Below are 27,223 nucleotides of genomic sequence, written 5' to 3'. Positions count from 1 at the left end.
ACAGAGATTAGAAAATTCATAGATATGCTTACATAAAATAATTATGCTTTTTTTTTTCGGGGGGGCTCACTGTTACAGAGTCCAGCATTTTAATGTGCTACACACTGGAAACACTGCAACCAGTGTTTGGAGTTTGTAGATGCAGGTCCTAATTACATCATCAGCTGTTTGCCTCATTTTAATCAAGTATATTTACATCTTACCGTACCAATCAAATGGCCAGATACCTTGACCTACAAATGTATTGATCCATAGTAACCTACCCATCTACTAATCATAGAATCATAGAATTGTTGAATAGTTAGGGCTGGAAAGGACCTTAAGATCATCTAGTTCCAACCTCCCTGCCTCAGGCAGGGACACTTCACACTAGACCATACTTACTTGGCCCCATGTTTTTAGATAAAGCACATTTTATGATTGATATGCTGCTATCTCTGTGCATGGAAAGAAGTATGTATTATTCATTTATGTTTGTTCAGAAGTAGTAATTCACATGCTGTGAAATTCTAGAAAAGAGTAACTTGTATTTTCAAGGCATGCTGGCAGTCAAACTGATATGAAGGAATCCGGTGCCTAGCATCATCCTGGGTTTGATGTATCTGACAATTTTCTGGTGACGCAGGAAATACCTCACTGGCCTGAAGAGGTACATAAGGCCTCTCTTGAAACAGGGCAAATCACCAAGAGCTCATTGAGAATTAAATAGCAGGACAGCTATTTTGATTTCAGAACATTCCGTGTGTTTTGTATCAGTAATTGTCTCACATGACTGAAATATCATAGGTTATTCCAGGCCGAGGAACAGATTGTAGTCTCAGCTTTTTTCTCTCTAGACTGAAATTCCTTTGTTATTTCCACAGGAATGATTCCCCAAAACCTTAGGATTACTGTCAGCTGTCTAGGATTCCAGAGATTTTGCAAAATCTTTTAAAACCTGCACACAGTATTCCCAAGTGTAAACAAAGCTGCATGAAGCAGAATTATTTTCCCGTCCTTAAAAGTCATACCCTATTTAAATATCTGGTACAGTACTCATTTTTTTGCAGCTTCATCACATTGTGTGAACTCCTGTCCAATTTGCTCTCCATCACCCTCAGGTCTTCCTCTGCATTACTGCACTTTAAAACTTACGATAAGGGAACTGCCCTTAAGTAAAAATAACCAACTCAATCAGCCCTTACCCAGGATTTTGAGAATTCAGACAATCCAACAGAATATTCCTTTACTCTCCTAACTCCATCTTCCCAAGTCACACCACAAATAACCACATTTACTCCCACCACACACTAATCCTATTATAATTACCTCTCAGAAAACCTTTGCTGTGGGTTGAGAGGAAACAGAGAAGAAAATACAAAACTGTGCCAGAGGCTCCAGTCCCATCAGGGAAAGGTAAGTGTTCCTTCCAGCACCTGGTGCTAGCCTACCACTCTGTACCTGCAGGTGGAATAGAGAATTGCTGCTTTGTTATAATCACCTTTGCTCCAGGGTCTCCTCATTAGCAACACCTCTCTGAAGCACTTCTCCACCATCTACACTTTCCCTCAGAGCTCCATACAGTTGGAAACTTCCTGCTTGGTGGCAAGTGGGCATTTTCTTCTGCATGGCAAAGGGGCTCTAAGCTATTAAATTTGGGAGTATGCTAAAGTCAGAATTTACATTATATTTCTGCAATCAATACTGCTAGAAACTTCCACACAAAGCAGAGTAAGATGACATTCTTAGTTGGTATGATTCTAAAAGCTGATGCTTCATGAAAATCACCAAAATAAAATAAAAACACATGCAAAACATTCCTTCATGATTTACTTTTGTATCAAAGTTACCTGCTGCAGAATTATCTTCCGGATTTAAAAGACAAGTTACTCAGTCTCTCCTCTCCTGACTGCATTTCTACTGAGCAGCAAACTTGTGAAAAAAGGAAAGCCTTGACTATAAGGCTTCTGTTTCTAGTCATGTTACACTGCACATGCTGACAGAGGCTGACAGACCTTCATCCAGACTCAGCTAGACAGAACCATGGCTAATCTGATTCAGCCCCAGGACAAGTTCTGTTTGAAGTAAGAGATGGGGTAGATGATGTCCACAGGTTTCTTCCAAACTCTTCTGGGAATTTTGTTTGTGAAAGCCGCAGGGAAGTCAGTTGTATCTCAGTGCTTTTTAGATGTCCGATACTGAATAAGGGAAGAGGAGAAAATACATCTTAAAATAAAAACAGAGTCAAAGGATGCTTTGTTTTTCCTGTCTCACAACAGCAACAAGAGCCAGGAGCAGGCAGAAAATACAAAAGATCTTCTCTGTGGCAGCTTGGGTGGGTGACTCATAGCAAGTAATGAACTCCACATACTGCTCCTTTGAGTGCCAAGTGAATTTCTCTTCTGAGCCCTGACCTGGACCATGCAACTGCAGGCAGAACACAGCAGCTTGGCTTCTTTCTAACAGTTTTATCAGTAAGACATAATGCCAAGGATAGGTGAGGACAGCAATCACTGGAACTTGGCCTTTGCAAAGCAGCTAAAACCCAAGTGACAAGAAAGCAGGTTGAGAAAATACCAGCTCTCTCACATCCCACAGCTGCTGTGAATTGCAGTAAGCTGAGTCTCTCACCAGCCTTCCCAGAATTCAGAGTGCCTTTGGATCCCATTAACCTTTACACTTGCCTACTGCCAGCCAGAAAAATTACAATGCGTATTCTTGCATTCCCCTATCAGCAAAATGCCCCACTGAAAACTCTGGTTTTCCTTGTGACTTCTAAGTTGCAAACCAAACCTGAAGATTAAACAAAGGCAGCTTTTTCATGTGGGGAGCAGGGAAGAGAATTTGAAGATGATTTTGCAATTAACTTTTTTTGTCCAGTTACTATAAACTGTAATTGAATGCAAACAATGAGGCACTGAAGACATGTTTGACTTAGAGTACCATGCATTTTCACAGTGCTTACATATTCAGAGAAGCTTATTCATGTTCTTTCACAATAATAGGAAAACAAAGTCTTGCAATAAAGATTTGGTTTTAAATTTTCACTTGTGTTTTGCAGAACCAATAGATTTGCATATCAGCTAAGCCTACTATTACATTTATTAAACCCAGAAAGTTGAACTGTGTTTCACCTGACCTTCAGCTATGGATACTAGCCGTCAGTCTCCAGAGCTCAGCCAGCCTTATACTAGTGTTTTGCTTTTCCATGTAAATAGTTTTTTCCCATATATCTTACACCTAAGGGCAATGAGCATTATGGCTGTGACATCTGCTGCCAGTGCAGCTGTGGCTCCAGCTGGTTTTCTTCCCTGGGGTAAATGAACCCCTGAGGGGGTTAATTTATTGCAGCCAGTATCACCATAACCATCAATCATATCAGTTATACTTCTTGCAACAAGTTGTTTCACAAGAAGTATGATTTCAGAAGCATTCCCAAGATTTCTCAAACTTGAGAATGACAAACCTGTTTTTTTCTTGCCTTTACTGTATATAATGTGTTACTGCTTACTTGTACACAAGGCAGAACAAGAGCATTTTATGCCTGCTTGTTGCGTTTTAAGCCCAGGACGCTGCTTCACACAGCTCAAGGCTAAAAAGAACCATATCCACATAGCAAAGGCTTTATGACTGGAAGTCTTCCTGTTGAATTTACCAGTACAAGCAGCAAAGTTACTGTTAATATTAAATGTAGGGTTGCTAGAAGTTTCAGTTCAAACTCTGGGAATAGAGCTTTCTTGGCCTCATTCTGGAAATGGATCAGGAAGTAGCACTGCATTTCCCTCTTTCCTGAGGTCTTCCTCCTTTATTTTAAAGAAAAAAGTCCTTTAATACTACAAGAGGTACTTTTATTCCACACTGAAACAGTCCTTCCTAAGAAGTCTTCTCCTGCATTATGCTTTCTGACCTCCTACTTCAAGTCTAGTTCAGTTCAGTTTTAAGTGCAGCAAGCTCACAGTTGCACGCAAAGTGGAATGATTTGTGGATGCTTGTGAAGTACACCCATACCACAGGATCTCCTGTGACTGTAGTGGACTAGTCCTATTGAATGTGGTGGCTCCTTCCACCACTCATAAAACAACCTGAACATGCCATTAGTAGTCTAGCTGCCACAAAGGCACTCATCCATTAGGAACTGTCCCTGACAGATAAGAAGCTATGGAAAAGCAATCATGATAAATTAATTCTATTTAATTCCAATTATGGTAGATTTAATCTGTGACTTCAGGGTGAAGGAGAATGAGTTCTGTGAACGTATCTCCTACTGTGGGATGTGCTCACAAAAGCTGCATGGTATCAACAGGTGACTCCTTTCTGACAGCAAGTCTTTCTGCTCAAGGTCACGTAAGGGCAACACAAGTGAATGTAAAAGTAATTATTTAGGGAAAAAAGAGGCAACATCAACAATTTTAGCTGGCATGAAAGGAGGTTATGCTTATCTTAAAGATGCAAATGTTGGTAAGTAAGCACATTTGTTTTCATTTGAAGACAGAACCATTGATCTGTTTGCTCTTGTTGTGTTGTTTAATTGATTACCTAACTGGCTGATTGGATTAAAATGTGTTCCTGGTATGTGCCCTTTCCTCCTCTTGGTTTCTATTACTTCAATTTTTAGACCATAGTAAATATCACTTTAAAATTATTTTTCTGATCACAGACTACCCTTATATTATCACTTGTTGTTTTAAACACATTGAGAGCTTTAGAAAAAAATATTTTATTCATCTGTTCTGTTTTCAGTCTCTAAATGCTGTATTTACTCAGTCACTTCCCATTTACTGGTACTTGGTTCTTTTACTTGGTAAAAATTTACACTTTTTACTTACAGGAAATCTGCAAATACTACAGTTCAGGTTCACTAGTATAAGTCAAACAACCTTTGTGAAAGTACAGTCTCATATCTTCATTATCTTCACTGAGCTTCTAGACTTAAAATCAATCTTGTGGAATCTAGAAAGACAAACATCCAACCTAAGTTTCAATTTATGTTTTTCTTCTGTGATTCATTAGGGTCGCCCCCCCATCACGTACAACAAATCATGTGCATTTTTTCAAAATAATCAATACTTGGTTAAAGTTGCCACATATGCACTCATCAATCACAAAGTATTATTTTGCAATTAAAATACTGAATTGTGAGCCAGGAACCACACAGTATCAAGATCAAAACCTGACTTAAAGACCAGTTCTTTATTACCTCGCTCTGCCCTAAGGTTTTGTCGGCAGGCAGTAACTTCTTTCTCAACTATTCAAAGATGGATGGCTCAAAACTTGCAGTGCAGGTTAGGTCCCTTGATTAATTTTGGAAGGTATCCTGTGAATTACAGGATCTCTGTGGCACTCTAGCAGAGGCTATCCTGTGCCAAAATGGCTGGAAGATAAGTCCTTTTTCATCTCCACATTGAAACCAGGTGGCAAGAGGACTTAAACAAACCTCTGACATAGTAGATTTAACACCCTATATAATGCAAAGTGCCATTTTTTCTCTTAGCATACAAACTGTTCACAAGTGACTACACAAAGTGGGTGGTTTGACAAGAAACAGATGATTCAGTTCTCTTCAGTTACAAAAGGTAATGGAACTGGACTCAATTTCCCTCCAGTTACTCTTAGAGAAATGTCCTTTCTTGAAAGTGATATTCTGATGAGCACTAGCTTGAGATGCTACAGGCCAATTTACCTGTGGCTTGTGAGAGGATGCATTTGCATCAACATCTTATTTTCTTTGAGAATATATCATTTAAAATATAGTCTTGCTGTTTGTTAAGAAATCCTTCAAAGTCCGAACCAGATACAATTAATGATCTGATTTTTTTTGCCTGGAAATAATCACAAAGAATGATACTGAACAGGGGAACAGCACTTAATCTAGGGCTGTAGGATTCTTAGAACCCAGTTTTTCCTAATCCTGATCCACCTGTAAACCTTAATTTATTCACCAACCTGTCAGATTTTCTAGGTTGTGCGTGACCTTCACTCAATGGGTCTTTGCCTCATGTTTCCTTGCACTGGTGTCAAAATTTCATTAATTTAAAGCACAGCACTTCCCTTCAATGCTGGCAACCTCCATGCTAGACAGAGCTGGGCAAGCTGTGCCAGGATAAGAGGTGGTGGAGCCAGGGAAGGGCCACAGTAGGATGGCAGGGATCAGTGAAACCAAAATCAGGGACTACTTCCTACACATCAGGAATTCTTCCCACTATATGATCCTGAATTTGGAATCTTGCACATTGGCCGAGATAACAATTCTGAGGCTTGCAAGTTGCTCCTATGGAACTCACAACCACATTCAACACAGTTACGTGAATGGTAAAAATTGTGTAATGTGCCAATTAATTTATATATAAGATCAAAAAATTGGTTCTTTGGTTTTGGCTTTATTCAAAAGCTTAGTTTACAAATCTCTTCTGGTTACAATCTCTTCTGCTCTTATTTAAGGACTCATCTCTACAAGTTAGGTTTAGAAAGAAACGTCAGACTTCTACTTATGTGAAACTATAAAATCACACAAGAAACAGTGGAGGACCGACGTGAGAAAATGCTTCCTCTGAGCATAATGACTACTACGCCTGCAGTCAGAATTAAAGCCTGTTCCAAAACTATGCGGCTATGTCGTCCATTCATCGATCAAGATTTGCATGTTTACACACCAGATGACAACATGCAATCCAATGACCGTTACAGGTTTTGCATTAGAGGAAAGACAGATTACATCAGTCTGTCTGAAGCCAACTGTTTGTAAAAGTATTGTAAAAAGAGTACATGTAGAGTAATAGTGATCACAAATCAGTTACTAAGCATATTGGACAAAGCCTTGCCAATTTAAATTTAAGAGAGTCAAATTTAGACCTGATAAGCAACTGCTGTCAGAAGTGGTAGATGCTTACAACAGTAATCTCTGATACCCAGCAAGCACATGTGAATTCAGCAATCTCCATCAGCAAAAGAAGACTTCAGACTATAGCCATTTGCTTGTTACCTTCATTTAGGTGCTAGGTTCTATAGGAAGAGGAGTCTCAGAAACATTCACAGATGACCTGGTAACTTGAAATACCAGAACATCAAGTATTATAGTCACTCAGCATATACCCCAGAGTGGAGAAAGTGTAGAAGATAATTTATTTAAAACAGAATTCCGTTAAAAACGTGACTCACTGAGGATTAGCTAACTCTTTTGGAAGGCTCTTACACCATACCAACAACACAGGCATTTTGGAAAGTCCCTCTCTTTACAGTTTTAAAAGTCTCATCATGTTGCTCAGATAAAAAAAGGACATCCTAGCACTTCTACAGAAGTCTCAGCCATGAAGAGCTTTACAAGTTCACCTTTGTGTTGGTATTGCTCTTACTCAGGATAAAGGAAGAATTGATATTGGAGTACAATTCAAATAACAGATCAGCCTCTGTATTCTTTCTCAACAGCCCAAAGATTACATGTTCCCATTACCTTTGGGGTGTGTTAGAAAAACCCCTAGTGTGCAATTTCCAGCTAAGCTTCTACAGGACGAAATCTAGGTCCTGTCTTCCAAAGGCTTTTAGTGATGTAACTTAAAGAACATCAAATGTAAAAGATTCACAGGCAAGAGCAATTCACATCACAGAAACATTTATGTTGTGCTCTTAACTGCTAATGGAGGCAGACCCATTCAAGTCCCCAGGAGCAAAACGTTCCTTCAGCAAATGAAAACTGGCCAGGGTCCATTCCTGTCATCTGCATGAAGAAGCTGTCACAGAACAAGCAACCCAGGTGTGAATTTAAAGTACAATAGCCATTTATCTTGTTTCTCTTAGTGCTCTGGTTCCAGCAGGTTACACTGGTGTGGCTACAGAAGATGCTGTTCACAGCTGGATGTGTGCCCCTAGTTCAGATGTTTCTGCCTCCATTATGAGGCTAGTTGATGAAGCAGCTGCTGGGCTGCCAAAATTACAGACTAAAACCAAGGAAAACCATCAGGCATAAAACACAACCAAGAATGCATCCTCATTCTAAGTAATCCTAGGCATCCTAAGCAATATCAAGGCCACAGAATAAATGAGATCTGTAGGTAGCCTGGAAAGAACTGTCAACAAGGATTCATAGGATGCATTGTGCTGAATCTGGCAACAGGGTGAGATTCCAAGTGATTACAGAAGTCCTTGTCAAACATCATTTAAATATAACCAGTGTCCATACCAAAAAACAATGTCTTTCACACAATCTAATTTGAGCTGTTTCTCTCATAAATGAGTCACCACAGACCAACAAAATTCTGTTTGCCCCACCTAATTGGATTTACAGGCAACTTCTTTTGAAATAGCAAATTGTGTAAAAATAACTATAGACACAGACAACCCTCTAATAACTGTAAAGACAGTCAGAACTTTCTATATACCTATGAGTGCTTAGACTTCATCCTGAATGGTAAAAAAATTGAGGTAGCCTTACCAAAGGGAAGTACAACCTAAAATACTTTCAAACTTTCAATACTTTCTACCTTTTCACACAGGTTTTAGTATCGTTTATTAAAAAAAACAACTTCATGAAAAGGCAGGCTTCAAACTTATTTTTAAAATACATTTTTGGTCAGGTTGGTTCTATTTATGTAGAAAAGCCTCCAGGAGACCATTCTGAAAATGCAAGACAGCAATGCTTCAAGTATCTGTCAGGTTGTGTGATAAGCCTCATGCTGCATTTTGCCGATTAAGTCTGGCTCCAAAAGAGGCCGGTATTATAACTTTATAACATAAAATTACGTTTGTGTTGAGCGTGTGACCTGGGAGCTGACAGCCATTTCACCTGCATTTAAAGGAGTCATTCAACAAAACCCACCTTTCACATTCCTGCAAGAAGAAGCTTTGCCTCTGGTTCTTACAAACTTCTTACCTCCTATGTTACAATTTTCCCTATTTTGCAGTATGTTGTCATTATGGCTTCCAAAATGATGTTGTTTCTTTTGTGACCAGTGCAGAAAAGCAAGCAGCCTAAATAGACATTATAAAAGCATTCTTAATGTTCTTTCTCTGCAATGAAGCCATCTATATTTATAAGGAATGTCTGCATCAGTTTGAAAACTTTTCTGACAAAGAGCACCTATGTGCAATGTGTTTCAAGGAATGAGTTGAAATGGCAAATGTGAGCACTTCAGTACTGGATCCCCACCAAAATTTTAGCTGCTTTTGAAAAGCAGAACTACATTTTCTGTAAAGATATAGATGCTGCTTGACAACCACAACTCTAAAGAATTCAGTATTTGCAGTCATCTCTTCCCCTCCCATATAATTAATGAAAAAGAGACAGCACCTGTAGGGGCTGAAAAATGTGTTGTGGTTGTAATTATGGAACCATTCAGATGATACTGCTGGGATTCTGCCAAAGCCAGATGAAGGTGCAGGTTGCCATGTGGCTTGGAGGCGCTTCTTCCTCCTCCTGTTAGGATGTCACTGAGATTACGGTTGTGCTCAGAAAAGTTTTGAGGCTGCCTGGGGAGAAAGCACAGAACTGCTGTAGGTCTCGAGCTCCAAAGGTTTGTGCTTTGTGGTGGCTACCCTAACTTTGTGTGTGTCTGCACATGTGTGTCTTCCCTGTGGTTTGCTGGATGTACACTTCCACATCACCCCATCCTTCCTGGATAAATAAGCCATTCTTGTTTGCAGCACTGCCAGCTTTCCTGACGGCAGCAGTTCAAACCTTGCCATGAGGCAGATGGCAGCTATTCCTCAATGTATTTTCTCCTTCCTCAGCATGGATGCCACCTTCCATTTTGGACAAATGGGTTTACAGCAGCCGTTTCACCTCTGTGTTTCTCTGTGTGGCTGCAAGGCCGGGCTTCAGCAGAGGCACTGCCATCCGCTGCTTTTAGTCAGACTGAAATTGTGTTAAGCAACAAAGTGATGGGAGTTGTGGAAATCCTACAGGAAAACAGAAAGACAGCAGTGAGTAGTCAGGATGCAGGCTTGAAGGGATCTGAGGGGGCTGAGGCAGGGGGAGGATGAAGGACTGGTGCAGTGTTGCTGCTGCAGGGGCTCAGGTGATGAAGATGGTGAGAGCAACACAGGATGTGCTGTGGGATAGAAAGCACTGCAGAAGAGAGTAAGCTCTGCATGACAGCCTGGGGCAGAGGTGCTGCTGTGGCTCCCCATGCATGAATGTCCAACAGAAACTGGAAGGGTGTTTGAAGATAGGTATTTACTTCCTTGCTGTTTGACAATTTAATTTTTTTAACCTGTAATGATTATATGTAGCTCAAACACACACATTTTAAATTACTGAAATGTTTACAGTGTGTGAGAAATCATTAACAAAACTTAAGATTCCAACCATAATTATAGCACTCAATAACAGAAGCTTATTAGTCTAAAGTGTTTATTAATTTTTTTCTTTAGAGAGGAGTTAACAAGATGGTTAATGTCCAAGAACACTCTTGCATATACAGAGAGGCTACAGAAATTTTTAGTAGCCAGAAATCTGAAAGACTTCCAAGACTAAAATCTGAACATCAGTATGAAACGTATGTCTCCATTAACTGCTACAGTAGCTTTCTGTTCTACTTCCTAGTTATTGAATGTAATAATTTATCAGTATATCCTCAACAAATTGAAACAGTTATTTAATTCTATCACAACTCTACCTATCTTTAAATAAGCATTTCAGAACTGCTTTCTGCTTCTGCAGATTGTAGTCCTGTTCACACTTTGGGGCAGCTGCTATCAGATCATCCTTAATCCATAGTAACAGGAGATGAAATTCTAAAAATACAGTGTGGAGAACGTTCACTTCATGGTATTTGTGTCACAGTTGTTTTATTAGATGTTCCAGAGAAGAAAAGAGAAACCATTCTTCTAACAGCAGATAATCTTTATCTGTGGTGCTCATATGGAAAAACTATGGCAAACTTTGTGTACTTACTGTCAAAAATTCTGAAACAGCTTTAATATTTGTGGTTTCATTTGTTTTACCACCATTCTTTAGGCTCCTAAATCCTAATCCTTCAACTCATGAAGAGAGTACTAATCCCTTTAATTTTATTGATAATATCTTAGGCATTAGCGTCACTGAGGTCAGTTAACCAAACCTAAAACATGAACTGTGCACAAGCCAAATACAGTGTGCACAGGGTAGGTAAGAGCTTTGGCATTTCTTGCTCTTCCTGAAGTACATTATACTGCCTGCAATATATTGCCCTGAAGATAGAGCTCCATTTGATGTTGTATGAACAGACTTTGTTATTGTTCTCTCATCTTCTTTACTGAAAACCACACTTGACCTAGAGTAGGGTCCCAAATAAACCACATGACAGTATTCAAGAGGCAGGAGAAATTAAAAGGAGTTGGGCAACCTGTGGAATAGAGAACAGTTTATGCATACTAGAGATGTACAGGTCATATCTAATGATACCCAAAATATCTTCTCCCACACCCTTCCAGGACCTAGGAGGGTTAAAAAATGGGAACAGTGAAATGACGCAGAATACCACCACCTATCCATGGCATCACAGCAGAATATTCTCCATAGATTTAGTCTTTCTCAGAAATTCTCATGCAGCCTAGCCTTTCTCTGGGTGCTTTTCAGCTCCAGTAAATCCAATCAGACTGTGAGGTCATCTTAGTTTATGAGTCAGGCTATCATACTTGCAATAAAAGATTACAGGATACTGGAGTGTTTCTCAAGGTGAAAATGACCTAATGTACAGCTACATTACTATTGAGCTGAACTGGAATTATACATACCTGACCCACACAGAACAACTGGAATCTGAATCCCAAGAACTGAGAACATCTTTAAGGCTATCGGGTTCCACTCATGCATGAATAATCAAACATTAAAAGTTTTCCTACTAGCACTGAATTTTCCCAAAGTTGCTGTGTCTGAATTAATTACTCAGCAGGTTTATGCACAGCAGCTGACAGAAACATGGATCAGTACTAAAACCACATACTATTTTGACTTTGTAAGAAAACCAGTTAGACCTGCTGGATGTTTCGACATCTCTTGCTAAATAAAAGTGATTTTATGAGTTAATCTTTTATGGCAGCAAGAAATCGGCTAAGAAAAAATTCAATCTAGAAAAAGTAGCTAGTAGTCTCTGTTACAGTAATCATTATATTGACTCTCTCTATTTAATAATTTATACATGCCAAATAACAGGGGAATGTGCTCAGACTAAAATAAATGAAAAAAAAACCAACAGATTTTTAAGGTAATTCAAGATTATTTTTGTATGTTTGTATTTTAATGATCTTCGCTGATAGAATATTAAGAATGTTTGTGATGCTCATGTTGCAAAGCAGTTTACAATGAAGTACAGCATTTATTCGAAAAATGCATTATCTGTTCTCAGGATAGTTTTACTTTCTATACATGCACATAACATTCGGAATAAGTCAGGTATAAAGTATTCAGCTGGTTTTCACTAAGCATTTCAGTAGTTCCATGGAATTTAATTCCCACTTTACTATTAGGCAAGTGACACACTGAAGGGATTAAAAAATTCTTAACTTTTCCCCCATGTTGAAAGGAACAGCTCATTTCTATTGACAGACACAGGTGGGATCTGCTGGCCACAATGGATTCAGTGAATGTATTGTTTATCAGAAATGCTGGCTATTGTTAAAATTATTCCTACCTTATTGCAACACAAGCTAACAAGCAAAAGACATTATTTCAATAAATAAAATCTCCTATGAGTATCTAATTTTTGTGGTCTTGAGGCTACGTAATTAGACTCCAAAATGAGCCTCCACATGCGAGGGACTTCAGTCTTCTGGTTGGGTGACTCTGCCTACTTGAGGAGCAACTTTAATTGGTCCTTCAGTAGAAGAATCCTCTTGTTTTCCAGAAGCAAAATATTTATTTTGGTAAGTACTGGGACTTTGGACACAAACCAAAGTCAATATCAAGTCTGTTTTTCCCAGTAAAATACACAGGGGGCTAATTAAGGAGACTGGTGATATAAACTTACTTTTAGAGGTGTCAACCTCCACGTATGGAATCCAGGATCTGTAGTTATAAAAATATTGTTATGGGGTAGTGATTTTAATTACTATGTAATTTTAATTACTAAATTACTAAAGTGTGTATAGTCTGAAGAAATGTAATAATGGACCAGCTCTTCATAACTGCATCAGTGCAAATTCAGGGCTGTGACTCCGACTTTTAAAATCAAATTATATTATTTTTCTGGCTTATATGACTCCACAATGAATGAAGAATCTTAAATTCAAACCAAATATGCTATTGTTGCCTGCTTGCCTTCCCTTTAGATACATGTAGTAAAACCAGTTCTGCATCTAACAAAGACTTATATTACCACAGTGTTTCAGTATTCCATTAAAATCATTACATGCTTTTGGTAATATTTTTGCAGATTACATTGCATTAGAAACTCTTATGATGATGTCATCACACTGGAGAGAGCGCTGCCTAGAAAGGTTTCTTCTCTTTGATGCTGTCTCACTTTTTTGGTTCCTTTTCTAAACAACCAGCATCTGTAAGATAGAAAGGATGAAGAGCCTGAAAAGATTTGATTGTCCAAAGTACCACTGAAATAGGGATGGAAGCAGAGTACTGCTGATTTGCGTAGCTCAGAAAATTTTTGTAACTTTTCTTCCACAGTTTCCCTGGGGAGAAAGGCTGAAAATACAGGCTGCTGTCACTCTTCCCTCAGGAAGGAAGAGCACGTCCACTTTGTATAATCTCATAGCGAAGATGTGGGTTCAGATACTCTCTGGCAGAGCAGGGATGTGAACTGGTTTTCCCACATCCTCAGTGAATGTTCCAGCCACCTGAGTACTAGAAAGGGCTGGGGTTATTCCTTCTCCTGGCCTGTGAATTGAGTCTTTTGTTTCTAAAGCTATTAATGAAAAGTGACGGGAACAGAAACACTGCAGAACTGTGAAAAGAAACTTTTCTAGTCCACCCTAAATCGGCTCATTTTTTTGAGAAAGTAACTAATACACAGAGGATCATCTGTCCATCTTCTACATTTGAGATAGTAAGTCCAGCTACTGAAAACAATCCTTTCCCAGATGGTCACATTCCATCATCTCCATCAGGACAGAGGCAGTTTATTATCTTATCTCCTCAGAGTAAGTGCATGCAACCTTGCTTGTTCTGCTCTTGCGCCTCAGGGAAAACCCCAAGATTTATATTCATCTTCATCTGTTCCTTCACTCTTCCTGTACTGTGTTCAAGAAGTGTATTGAGCACACATGTTTTCACCACTGTAACAGAGCACTGGGTCATCAGTTCCTGGCCTGCCAGAACCGGTCCTGCTTTAATCACCTGTTCCATAACCAGCTCCTCCTTCACCCCCCCCAAATCTCCATGCAGTGCTCCAGGGAACTGCCTTCTCCAATCACCTTGTATTCGGAGTCTGTCTCCACGAGCCATCTCTCACCCTGTACTCTGTTGTAAGTATTTGTGTGTCCTGAAAGCATAAAGCCTCTTCTTCGAGTATTCTTTTATTTTTGTTCCTGGACATACTTGACATCTGGTAAATGTTGTTTACTTGCTTACTGAGGCATTAAAGTGCTAAGCCACTTCTTGAAGACGGAAAAGTGTATATCTTGGTCTACTTTCATATAGAACCACTTATGTTAAAAAGTCAACACTTCCCTATTCCCTGTTTTTTTAATAATAGCTTGTACACCAAGATATGAAAGTAGTCTGTGCACTGAAGTACTGATTTTTTCCCTCATAGACGTATTTATAAAATATCAGAAAATAAACAACATACTGAAAATATAAAGCAACATAATTAACTTTTATTAAAAAAAGGAGAGTTTTGTAAAAACTGTAAAGTCCTAGTAGGAAAGTATGCCTACTATTAATACTGTAAGTTTTTAAATAATTGTGACAAATTAAAGCCACTTTGTATTTAAAACCACTTTGTCAGTTTTAGCAAGCACTCCTGAGAACTGAAATCAAAAGAACATAAATTAAAGAGTAACAGTTTATTACTAATCTGAGAGAGTACATTTCACTTATGTGCAATTTCCCCGATTTTCCAGTTCTACAATTAGGTTTCCAATTTACCAGCATCCAGATACACTCACATATTGGCTGTGTGCCCTACACTTCCAAGTCTGGATGCTCACAACTGAGGGAGTGGGGGGCTTGATGTCACAGAAGTATCTGTCAGGCATCCTCCAAATGCCTCTATGTCTTTTCTGTCACTGGTACTCCTACTCTTCTGAGAAGACCCCCTCAGTGCTCTCCTATAGGATCACAATGCACATAGAAGACTATCTCATGCTTTTTCTCTTCATTCTGTGCTTCCCCAAGTGGAAGGAACATCAACCACTGTGTAGGTTTCTCCTTAACCAAAAGGTTCCTTGTAGGTATCAATGTAATCTCTTTTACACCATCTTAATTCTTCTTACATGGACTTGCATATAAAGCTAGTAATAGAAATATTTCAGAAAACTATCATTAACCCCAGCAATCAAGTCTTCTTTCTAATTTGGATTTGAGTTCCTGGACTAATATGGTGAATATAAAATACAATAACCCCTATGAGAAGCTGATTTTCAGATGTTTTCCAAGTCAAATTAATATATATTGGTGTTATTTTCGTTAACACATGATTTTTTTTCAGTTTCAAAATTAAAAGAAAAATCTACCTGAAAGAATAACTCAATCACTACACTTCTCTTTCCTTTCTTAGTGCTGATGTTGGGAGCAAAAAAATTTAATTCTCCTTTCCAGTATTCTCCCATATTTTGATTTAAAAAAATAAATATTCTGACAATAAAATACATTATGGCATGTAAATACAGTGATGGAAGATCCAAACTACAGTAAAGTTTTGTAAGCATTTACTGAAAAATAACAGTACAGAAACAGCTGGACCTTTGGGCACAATGCGCAACCCCCTTTCAGGGCATTGGGTGTGATGCAGTATTTGCCCACACAGCTCAGAGTGAAGTCAAAAAGGGATGTCTTTGCAGTCAGTAACAATGCAAAGCTTTTGTTTGGGCATTGTTTCTTTGTCTGGATAATTGTACCTTCAAAAAGACATTTATCAGAAGAGAACTTCACCCTGCTCTGTGATTAGCTGCAATTTTTTTTGGCAGGATTGACAGGTTGCTGATAAGAACCTGTTATACACCCACTACATGTATCACTGACTTCTCATTAGGATGAAATCTTGACCCTACCCAAGTCAGATTTGTCACCGATTTAATTGTAGCAACAATTACCTCCTTAATGTTTTCTAATGTCTTCAGAGGAGACAATTAGCTGCTTCTGGCCAAGACAAACAAGCAAGCGACTTCATGGCAGATTTCCCTGCCATGATCTTGTGAGGAGTGGTTTTGTCTGTCCTACTTCCAAGGACAGCTGAAAGAGGGAACTAAAACACTTTGGGTCTGGAGAAAGGTTGCAGCTGGCAGAAGCTGCAGACAAAGGTCTTTCCCTGTAAGGGGCAGTTTTGCTGGCTGCAGTTGTTGCTCCTGCTGCAGCAGTGTATTTCCGCATGAAAACTGTGCTCTGCCCAGGAACAGGCCCAGCAGCACCATGTAGACAGAAAAAAGCCCGTACAAAATGGTGCTCTTCAGATACCCGCATTCACACCATAGATACCAGCCTACCGAGATTTGCTTTACCTCACTTTGAACTCAGTTTGTTTCTGCAAGGTCTTTTGTGGGGTGGGTTTTACCACCCCACTTCAGAGGGAGTCACACAGACTTTTACAGGGATCTCTAGGCAGCATGTGTGCTGGGGTAATGCAGGGAAGAGAGAAGAGCCCCTGCTGCATCCATGCCCTGGAAACAGAATCGCAGGATGGTTTGGGTTGCCAAGGGCCTTGAGATCATCCAGTTCCGACCCCTTGTGTCATGCCAGGAGACATCACTGAAGGCTCTGTCCAACCTGGTCTTGAACACCGCCAGGGATGGCGCATTCACAACCTCCCTGGGCAACCCATTCCAGTGCCTCACCACCCTTACAGTAAAGAACTTCTTCCTTATTTCTAATCTAAACTTCCCCTGTTTAATTTTGAACCCATTACCCCTTGTCCTATCATTACAGTCACTGACGAACAGTCTTTCTCCACCATCCTTGAGGGCCCCCTTCAGATATTCCCTTCAGGAATTCGCACTGTCCCTGGACCCTTCATGTTTTTTCACCTAATTCTTGCACTAGTCCGTCAAGCACCCAGGGCTACCTGCTCCGTACCTGATAAAGTTTTGGAATCGCCAAGCCCTCAGGCCCTGAACTCCCGCTGCGCGGCAAACACCGCACTCTCAGCCACAGGCCACTGGGCGCCCAGCTCCTCGGCCCGCCCGCCGGCAGCGGACTCCATCTCCCGGCATGCCGAGCGGGCGGAGCAAGCGCATGCCCGCCCTTGCCATAGTGCCCGGCGCTCACGCCTCCCCCTCAGCCGGGCTGCGCGCGGCGGAGCAGCAGTTACACCATGGAGGCCGTTCCACAGCCACGGCCGCGGCCCGGCGGGACTGCCGCCGCCGCCACTGCTCCCCTGCCGCCGCAGCAGCCCCCGGAGCAGGAGCGGAAGCTGGAGCAGGAGAAGCTGTCGGGGGTGGTGAAGAGCGTCCACCGGCGGCTGCGCAAGAAGTACCGGGAAGGTAACCGCGGGGGACGGGGCCGTCCCCTCCGCGCCGCCCAGGCAGGGCCGGCAGCTCCACTCCGCGTGGGAGGGATGGGGGGTGGGCTGGAAAGCAGCCGCTGTGCGGCGGCGGTAGGAGGGAGCCGGGCTCTGCGCGGGCCGGGGTGTCCCCCTTTGGGCGAGCCGGCCTGGTGTCAGCAGCCCCCGTGGGAGCTGCGAACCGCTGCCGAAGGGGGTGTGTCGGGGGGGCAGCGGCCGGGAGCTAGCGGCTGGGAGCCGCGCCGGCTGCGCTTCCTGCTCCTCCCCGGGAGGCTGGGGATCGGCTGGCACCGGCTGCCTGCAGCCGCCGCAGGGTCTGCTGGGGTCCTGCCGCCTTACTGGAGCTCTTGGTAGCGGAGAGTCCTTCCTGGCTCGGGAGGGCTCGCAGCGCATCTCCCGGAGGTTTTCCTGTGTGTTGGTGTGCACGGATAATGCTGCGAGGTGAAAACGTGCTAGAGATGTGCTGCCTGTGTGTGAACATGGGTCCCTCCGAATGGCCCTGCCTTACTGCTCTGTGCGACTTTGAAGAGCTGACAGCTAGGCCTTTGGCCACCGGCAGCTTCTAAGTCGTACGGCAGTGTTTTCCACACTGAGGATCTGCAGGAGTCAGGAGAACAGTCAGTTGCGAATGCCGGGAGGGATTCAATGGTGATCTGGAAAGGCATGGGTCTTTGTGAGTTGTTTGTGCCTTCTTTCTGCTGTGGAGAAATAGTTCAGGCTGGAGCAGTAAGCAAAAGAGTTGGGAAAAAGCTGTTACAAAATAAATTACTCTTGAGTCCTGAAAAATCTACTTTGTCATCAGTATTAACGCCCTTGTGCAAGGTTCTTATGGGTGGTATTGGAATGCTTAAAACCTCCCAGAAATGCTTTCAGATGAGTGCCAGAGTTGAGATTTGTTTGGTGAAATTTGCAGCTTCCTCTGGTTGATTGTAATAATCTGTTCAATCTCCTTTATAACACAAGTTACAAAAAAATTCATCATTCATTCTTTCAGTGAGTCCACAGCCCTTTGGTGCGTACCTGCAGAAGGACAGTCATAAAATGGGAACTCTTTGTGTTGCAGGCATGATTTCTTGCCCGTTCTCTATGTATGGCACTCTTAAAAAACAGTGTCATACTGCTTTGTGAACTGCAGAAGTCTTCAAAGGAGCCTGTCCATGGGATTTGGGCAGAGATATCTACCTATCTAGACACTGATCAAAAGCAGCTGTTTATTTTGGCTTTGGTGAGTCAAAAGGGAGGATCTCCCTTGCTCTTCCAGCTTTTGAGTGAAGGAATGTTGTATGTTTGAAAGTTCAAATTTTAGCAAAGGAGTCAGGTTTTTAGCAGTTCGTATTTCTCTGTTATTTCAGAGTGCCAGCAGATTAAGACAGACAAGTATTGGCACTGTTATATTAAAAAATGTGGGCAATCTTCTGTAAACAACTGAACTTTTTATAGATGAGAGCCTAAACTACATGGAAGCCTACGTCTCAGCAAAGAGTGAGTTAGTATGCAGGAGTAAGTTGTGTGTAACTGCTTAACTGAAAAAGCCATCAGTACTCTAAATTTACTTCTTATGTCCTGTAAATTGTGTGTTAATGAAGACTTTGCTGTGAGTTTTCAAGTTGCTGTAAATTAGCAACACTGTGTATGTTCATGGAGAGAGTTAAAAACCAATCAGTTCATCGCCTCATGCCTCTACCACAAGGAGAGTTCCATCCGTTACCTATTCATCCAATCATAGGTGCTCTGTACATGTTACTAGCACTTAGTGGTCATAGTACTTCATACATTAGGTTCTTTCAGCTCTAGAATTTTGGTTTTGGAGTGTTCTCCCTACATTTGTCCATGATTCTAAAAGCAGGCTTGAGGATCTCCTTCCTAAATGTCTTTAATGTCACTCTGAAATTGTAATACTTGGGTGTGCTTGACCTCTGAAGGAGCTTTCCTTAAATTTTTTTGTTTTCTAATACTTTGCAGTACTGACTGGCAAGTACATTACCCTAACAAAATCAAAGTTGACAGTTTGCTGAAGAGAAATAAAAAAGTAACAGCTGTAATTTTTCAGTATGATCTGAATTATAACTTGGGTATGAAAAAGCAAGGAGAAATGCATCCTTGGTTATATGCTTAGAGTTTACTACACAGGGGAAGCCTAGTGACTCCATAGTGCAGTGCATCCACCTCCATATGAAGCAGAAACAGAGCTCTCTGTATTATTCTAGAGTCTTTTATTCCAGAGCCTTGTGTTATGCTTATTTTTGTCTTTTTTTAACTCTTCTCATGTTTACTAGAATTCTGTGAAACTAGTTTCCATTTTGGCTAAACAAGCAATCAGTACTAGAATATCTCTTGCATGGAGTTTGGTGCTTTCTAGGTATCTAAATAGGATCACATACTAATTTTGTTGGTGGAGGAAAAAGCATGGCAACTGTTCTTCTGAAAGCTACATGATTATGTTGCACAGGGTGGATAAGTCTAACAAAGCCCTTGTTATTGTAATATGATCTTAAGTTAGTGTCTTCTATTAGAAGTGTAGGAGAGAAATAGATGTTTCCTTGAGACACTGAGCTTTTTATTGATAGAAGTTATACAGGCTTGATTTTAATAAGCTGATTTTTTGGGGAGTTTATTTGCCTTGCTGATGTTAGCAAGGCTGGTGTTTTAATGGGGAATTGTAAAAGGCGAGTGAGTGTATTTATCTGACTTGCTTATAACTGGCATTATTGTTACAATTTTGTTTTACTTTCTGCCATGGTTCCCCTCCTTTTTTGAAGATGAGTCAGTGCACAACTGACAGTATGCTTCAAAACTGCAAGCTAGCGAGTTTCTGAAGAAGTTCCATACTTGTCAAAGTGCAAGAGAAATATTTCTTAACTAGGGATGCATCACAGAAAAACTTTTTGCAGTTACAAGGAATTACTAGAGTAAAGCTTAGTCAGCATCATGTCATCATGAAAAAAATGTTTTTTTTTCCTGGTGGAATACTGCAACTCTTCAGATCTATCAAAGCTGAATCTTGGCTTCTTTTTCAATTTCTGCATTTGTTGAACCACTTCTACTTTTAAGTATGGTGGGTGAGTTTTGTATGTACTTCTGTATTGTGGCTCATGTCATATCCTAATCCCAGAGCATGCCAGTGTATGACAAAACATTTGCCATGTTTGAAATTGTTCAACTTAAATTCTTTTTGGTTTGCGTTGAAGTGCATTGGGGTTTTCTTCCTTCAACAACTTTAGCTTTTTTTTTTACTGTGACTAGTACCTACCTTTTCCTATTTTCAGAACATTAATAATCTAGTATGACTTCTAATGGGAATAGTTATATTTTTTCTCCTTTCTCGTCTTCATCCTTTTCAATTTCCTGTCTTTCCCCTTACACTCTCTGTTGTTCATTAGTAAATAAGGAAAGTATGTAATCATAAATGCCGTGTCACATTTGGTATTTCATGTTTGCAGGATACTCTTTTTCCACTGTGGCTCCTATGGCAGTATTATGCTATATATTTTTAAACGGTTTAATGAGGTTTATCAAACGAGTGTGGGGACTTTAGTGGGGGGAAAAAGGTGTATTTTTTTTCAAATTAAAGCGGTTGGTCCCTGTCCACAGGGAGTGAATGTGTCAACTAAATTAGTTAATCCTTGTGAGTAAATTAGTTAAAAGTTGTTTCAGACTAAGGCAGTGGTAAAGACAGACAATGCCTATCTAGTGGTTCCTGATGATACACGTAATTCCTCAGGTTAGCATATAAATTTTGTCTCCATGAAGAAAACTTCAAGTGCAAACAAAAGACACTGAGGTATAACATGTTCACTTAGGAGTGTATCTTGTTAGCATAAGACTTGTGTTTTCCTGAAGTTTTACTCCTGCTTCCCATCTAGAATGCATTAGTTTCATCTTAATTACCTTACACACCAGGGTAAAATCCAACAGCTAAAACAGCTCTCAAGTGCCCAGTTAGTCACTTCAGAGAAACTTCAGGGCTCTCCATGCTTGACACAAGCACTTAGTACAGAAATTAGGGTTTTTCATGAGTCTTGAATTTCTCCCACTAGCCTGTTACAACATTGGGATGGGGAAAACCAGTGTTTGCTCTAGTCTGTTGGTTCTGTAGCCTGGTACTGTACGTGACCCTGAATTTTCTAGGATCTTCTTGTATGCATCCTTCGGGCACCTGCAGCTGTGGGCTGGAGCATGTTGTATCGGTTGCATACGTGCATGTATTCTGCATATATTGCATGCATACTGATGTCTGTCAAGCCCGATAGGCTTGTAAAAGCAGATTTAGAGGTTTGTAGGGAGCTAAACATGATCTGCTGAACATCTGCTATGTGATATTTGTTTGTTTGTTTCCTGTTGCTTGTAGCAGCCAAGTAGGCTTAATTTTTACTGTGGTAAAAATCCCTTCCCCTGATACAGAGGCAGTCTTCTTTTTCTTTTCCCTGAGTTGTTTATAACTTTTATAGTCATGCAGGGCTGTATTTATAAAGTAAAAGCTTTCATTATGCATTATGAGCCTAAGTTGTAGATCGTTTTGTACATAGTCTGGAAAGACGATTTACAGGACTCTCTACTTCTCCCTGGAAATCCCTATTAAGTGCAAGTGGGAATAAATGCTGAGCTATCTGTAAAGGTATTTTATGAAATATTTTGCAGTGTGTTCACTAAGATGTTTCATTTCTCCTTCCGCACACTTGTTAAAGCTGTTCAGGCTTAAAATCACACGGAATTGGTACTTGTCCTGGTATTAGTTACTGTGTCACAGGAGCTGATAGAAACATTCTTAGGTGGTAGTCTGATTCCTTTAAAGAAAGATTTGTTGAAATGTCAAAGAAATGGATAATGACTTTATCAGGAGTTTTCCAAATTCAGAAAATCAGGAAAAATTTACAGTACCCTGCCTGATGATAATAAGTGGCCTGAGTAGGTAAGTGGTTTAGGCATTCATGGGAGAAATGTCATTCTGAAATTAGTTGCTTCGTGGTCTCTGCCTCTTGCATGTTTTTCATGAAGAACCTTGAGAGAGCTGAGGTTCTTCCTGATGTGAAACAGGAAACGTTTTGAAATAGTGGCATTTTCACAGGACAGGAAAACTTTGTCACTGACCTCTACATGTCAGTTAACAGTTGTTACTCCTTTTTGTTAAATGTAACTGGCTTACTGTAGAAATAAACGTAAGTTTTCAAGGTCTCCATTTGTCTTTTCCCGGTTGCATTAATTTCTTGGAAGAGGGAGACATTTTGTAATAGTAACTGTTACATTTTTCAAGCAATAGAAACAAAATTCCATTTCATTAAAATTAATGCAGTTTTATGACATAAGCATTAAGATACGATTGCCCTTTCAGTTTGCACACCACAGTTTTGCGAGGAAGTTTCTTTAGAAATCCCATACTTGTAGAGTTTGGGGGATTTAATCATTGGTATCATGTAGTTAGCTCACAGTTTTTGAAAGCAACACACCGGCTATGGCACAGACTTACACTCACTGAACAAACAACTGTATGTAACCTTCTTCCCTGCTCCTTTATTGCCTTGGGGGGAAGATGGTGTTCCTGTTGCAGGGTCAGCATAATGAAATCTGTACCTGTGCCTCATCTGTTTCCCATTTTTGCTTCTGCATTTTCAGAAATTTACCAAAATCAGTGGTTTCTGGTAATATGTTCATTTCTGTGTTGGTGGTGTTGAGGTGCAGCACACAGTCCATCCCACGAAGTCAGGTTTGGGGGAGAGGGGTGATAGTTTCCATTAGAGTAGATCCAACACCTGGGGGCAGTAATTGCTTAAACTATCACAAATAGGTTCCCCACTGTCTGTGTGACAGCCATCAGTGATTTGTAGCAGATAGAGACCCAGGTCATTCTTCAGGGTGATTTAAGCTGACTGCAGTAGATGTCTTCAGTAGCAGATGATTTGTGCCCTGGTTGTCTATTTAGTGTAAACAGATAGATAGCAAGTTTACCTGCCAAGTTAAATGTAGAAACTCTCATTTGGTCAAATGAATCCTTTCTGTGTGAATAGAGGGAAGAAATGTTTAGAAAAAGAAAATGAGATTCTATGTTGGGTTTTTTTTAAGATTTTATTGTGAAATATTTCAGGTAAATCCTAAGGAATTTAAAACAAACACTAGTCAGACAAGAGAAGGAAAATATTAGCTCGGACTGCTTGAACTTTGTCCAACTTGAACTTCATGTTCTGTATTTAGACATGTAAAACTGGAAAACTGTGAAGCCAAAAAATGCCTAATGCCTTTCATAAGAAATACTGGATATACTGTTTTAGTAAGACAGATGTTCAATAAGTTTCTAGTTTATCTTGTGCACACTGTAACTTGTAAATAGCATATTGGCTGATATTCTTCATGTAATTAGTTTTACTGATCATTGCCACAGCATCCAGACTTTTAGTAGTACAGCTAAATGTTAACTGACAAGTCACTGTTAATGACAAAAATTTTGTCATATTCAAGGAATTTGATTTCAGCTTTATCCTCATGGGCAGCATAGGGTTGCTTTTCCCGTTTATTGTTCAGCATGTTGTAGAAATTTAGCATGTTTATTGTTTCTAGCAAGTAGTGAAGAGGCAGTGTTAAGAAGCTAAAAATGAGATGGATTTTCTTCATTCTGCAGTGCATCGCCATCAACAACAAAAAAGAAAGCTCAGAGGTCTTGCTAGGCATTGCTAGTGCCAGCAGCTTTTATCTGAAGTTATCCAGCATTGTCATGGACACTTTTTAATTCTGGGGATAGGTTTGCTTTATACAATGAGCAATTCAAAGAGCTTAGTTAATAACTGTTGTACAAATATGAACATGTCGCTTTTGCTTGTCTTTCATTGTTAGTCAATGTATTGACCTTATTTTCTCCTCTACCAGAGCCATCAAAGATGTAGATGGGAAGGTAGTGTGCTGTTAAATAGGAGTATTGAAAAGGCAGTGGATTGGATCTGGGTGGTTTGTGGTTGTTTTTTTTTTTTACATTACCAATTTGTATCAGCATGTAGGCAGGCATCCTTTAAACCCTTGTTTGGTTTTTTGAATAGGCTTGGGTTGTTTTTTTTTTCTTCCTTTTTGGGGCATGTTTTGTCATTTAAATTTTGGGATGCAAGGTCTTGCTTGGTGGTGGATGAAGTATTTTGTACTTGCTTTTGAGCTTGTCAGAGATGACTGCACTGTTTTTCTGAAGAGCACCAGTCGAATTAAGGAAATGAATAATTACAAAACTTGTCTTGCGGGTACAGATAGTACTTTTAACTCTGAATGACTTTACTATTTTATTGCTTGATAAAGCAGAATGATTCAAATAGGTTGTTTGGGTTTCAATCCCATTCCAAAATGAAAAATACTGCCTTTAGCAAAACTGATCTCTGTTTCTTTTTTTATACAGAGGGTTGTGATTTATTTAAAATACCAATTGATTTGTTCTGTCAGTAGTTGAAGAATAGTTGACTAATAATTTTTTCTATTTCATAAAGATACCTTAAATGACAGTTCCACTTAACACCCTATAAAGAAATATATTAAATGTATTTTTAAAACAAACAAAACAGAAATTAAGATGGAAGAAAGCTGCATTTTTGTTCTTCAAAACAGACTGCCTGGAGAGAAGAGTTACAGTGTGGGTTTGTCTCACTTAGAATGACAAACCTGGTCTGCTCTGCTGGGGACCTTTGATGAGATCTTGTAAATAAACGTGGAATGACAAGAGGTCTTACTGAGCTTGTATGACTCTTTCTTCTTTATTACAAGTGTTTTTGGTTGTTGAAACTTCCAGCTAACGTTAGGTCTCCAGTGCTGTTACCCACAATTAAAGCTATCGTGTAATTAGGATCATTTAAAAATAACTTCTTCATGCCTGACCTGTTCTGTCTGTGACAGGGTTCAGAAACTGCTGATTACTTTGTGGTTGGGTTTGGGTTTATGATTTGGCTATTATGCGGGCAATATTAATGTAGGTGGAAAACATTTAGAGGGACTCATCTATTCTAGGTAAACTGTACTGGATTTTTGTTACTGCATTAGAACAGGCTGTGTTACAAAGAACCTACAAGTTGGTCAGTCATTTGTTCATTGACAATTGCTAGAAAGAGGTGGGCTTTGGGCTTTTTTGTTTTTAAAGGAATAATTAATCTTCAATGTGAAGAGCAGGTAATACTTATTTTCCAGGCAATTGTGATAAAGAGGAGAGCAAACATTAAATTTAAAATGTCACTGACTTGAGAGGTGTGTGCAATTCCTGTTAGGAGCCAGTCTTGCCGATCACACTTTGCAGCTGGATGCTGGCATAACTGTTTTTTTCATGGAGATCTGAGATGTATGAAGATCTCTGAAGAGTCAGTGCTTCAAACAGGTTTTAAAATGCATAAAAGTTGATACCCAAGTGCATGGTAAGAGTGTTGAGTAGTCTTTAACTTCATTTTATGGTATTATCCTGAGTATATGAGATGAAATGTATACTGCGCAAATTCAAATATTAACTTTAAGATGTGATCAAAGCTGCAAGACTTTATTATTATTGTTATTATTGCTTTAGATTAGCCTACCACAAACATCTATTTAATTTACAGCATTATTGATTGCTTAACAGAACATTTTATTTACCTTATTTCTTTAGTAACCATTAGATTTGTGGTGAAATTTTCCTGCATATTTTACTGCCTTTTTGATTATATAAGCAATGATTAATAAATAAATGTTTAAGTACACCAGAGTTAATGCAGTGTTAGCATGTGAATTATAATGAATTGTTTGAAAAATTTAATACATAGCTCTAGTGTGTTCTGGGCGTCGGTTTGAAACTGGATGCTGCAAGACCTGTTGTAGTCACTTCCTCAATCTCAGCAGATAGGAAGCATTATTTGCATTTTCAACTCAGTATTGGAGCATGAGTCTGGAATTAAAGTTCCTGCAAATCTAATGTGCCTGTCTGTGCCTTCTCAGAGCTCACCCTGAAGAATGGGGGGGGAAAAACACCAACTCAACACCATAGTACTTACTCAAGGGAAATTGGACCTCAGACCCTTCTTTGAAAGTCCATGCACAATTGTGCCTGTGTCTTAAGACCACCCTTTATCTGCAGTTATTTTGGAGCTTACATTAAGAGAAGACAAATGGGCATCATATAAAACCCAGTACTGACAGTGGGTCAACAGCAGCTGCTTAGACAAGAATATATGAGAAGTGCTGCTGGAGTATCACTGTATGTTTGCTGACAATTCTGTCTTTTGCTGGTTTCACAGTCTAGGAGCTCCTGAGTTAGAAATTGCGTCTTTGAATATGGAGTTGTCTTTTTATACTCTTCCTGAAGGTCTCCTGCTCTCAGAACAAGATGTTCTGTATTTACCCTTCCTCTATCAGTTGTGATCTTGAGTAGGTCTGTCCTCTCCTGATATCATCTGCCTTTTTCTTACCTTTATGTAGGTGTTCCTCGTGCAGAAGCTGTGCTGGATCTGTCCCACATTGACATTTTCTGTATCTCTAGAGCTGCTGTATAGGTAAATGAAAACAAACGAGAAGCGCACACAGAATTGACTTGATATAGGATGTGTGACAGAATGACTCTGTGATAAATTTTTCACTTTTGTTCTGTATGTCTCTCCTAATAGTCTGTATCATTCAGTTTTGTTTTCTTGTCAACTCAGTGCCAAGAAGCTGTTACTGTCATAAGCAGCTCTGTTACAACC

General features: G+C 39.9%; 1 protein-coding gene and 1 long non-coding RNA gene across 6 annotated transcripts in view; one reads left to right on the top strand and one right to left on the bottom strand.

The window, feature by feature from the left end:
* Nucleotides 1-15,236, bottom strand: part of LOC134159066 (uncharacterized) — a 33,321-nt gene extending 18,085 nt beyond the window's left edge. Inside the window, exons 1-3 of one of the 5 annotated variants that reach the window (XR_009963028.1) lie at nt 12,918-13,321; nt 8,843-9,867; nt 1,995-2,177 (exon numbers count right to left, since the gene is read on the bottom strand). This is a non-coding gene — a long non-coding RNA (uncharacterized LOC134159066). The other 4 variants (XR_009963026.1, XR_009963024.1, XR_009963025.1 and 1 more) reach the window with 4 other exon arrangements.
* Nucleotides 15,237-17,256: 2,020 nt separating this feature from the next.
* The window catches only part of BMT2 (base methyltransferase of 25S rRNA 2 homolog), a 33,890-nt gene continuing 23,923 nt past the window's right edge, over nt 17,257-27,223 (top strand). The window contains exon 1 of the mRNA XM_062609570.1: nt 17,257-17,541. Coding sequence (XP_062465554.1) covers nt 17,373-17,541 — 169 coding nt within the window. The 5' untranslated portion in view covers nt 17,257-17,372. The remainder of the gene's footprint in view (nt 17,542-27,223) is intronic.

This window comes from Pezoporus occidentalis, unplaced genomic scaffold (assembly GCF_034315485.1).
Source record: "Pezoporus occidentalis ecotype Australia unplaced genomic scaffold, CSIRO_AGI_Poc_V1 ctg14, whole genome shotgun sequence".
NCBI lineage: Eukaryota > Metazoa > Chordata > Aves > Psittaciformes > Psittacidae > Pezoporus > Pezoporus occidentalis.
Note: the sequence above shows the minus strand (reverse complement) of the source record. Positions and strands in the feature narration are given on the sequence as shown.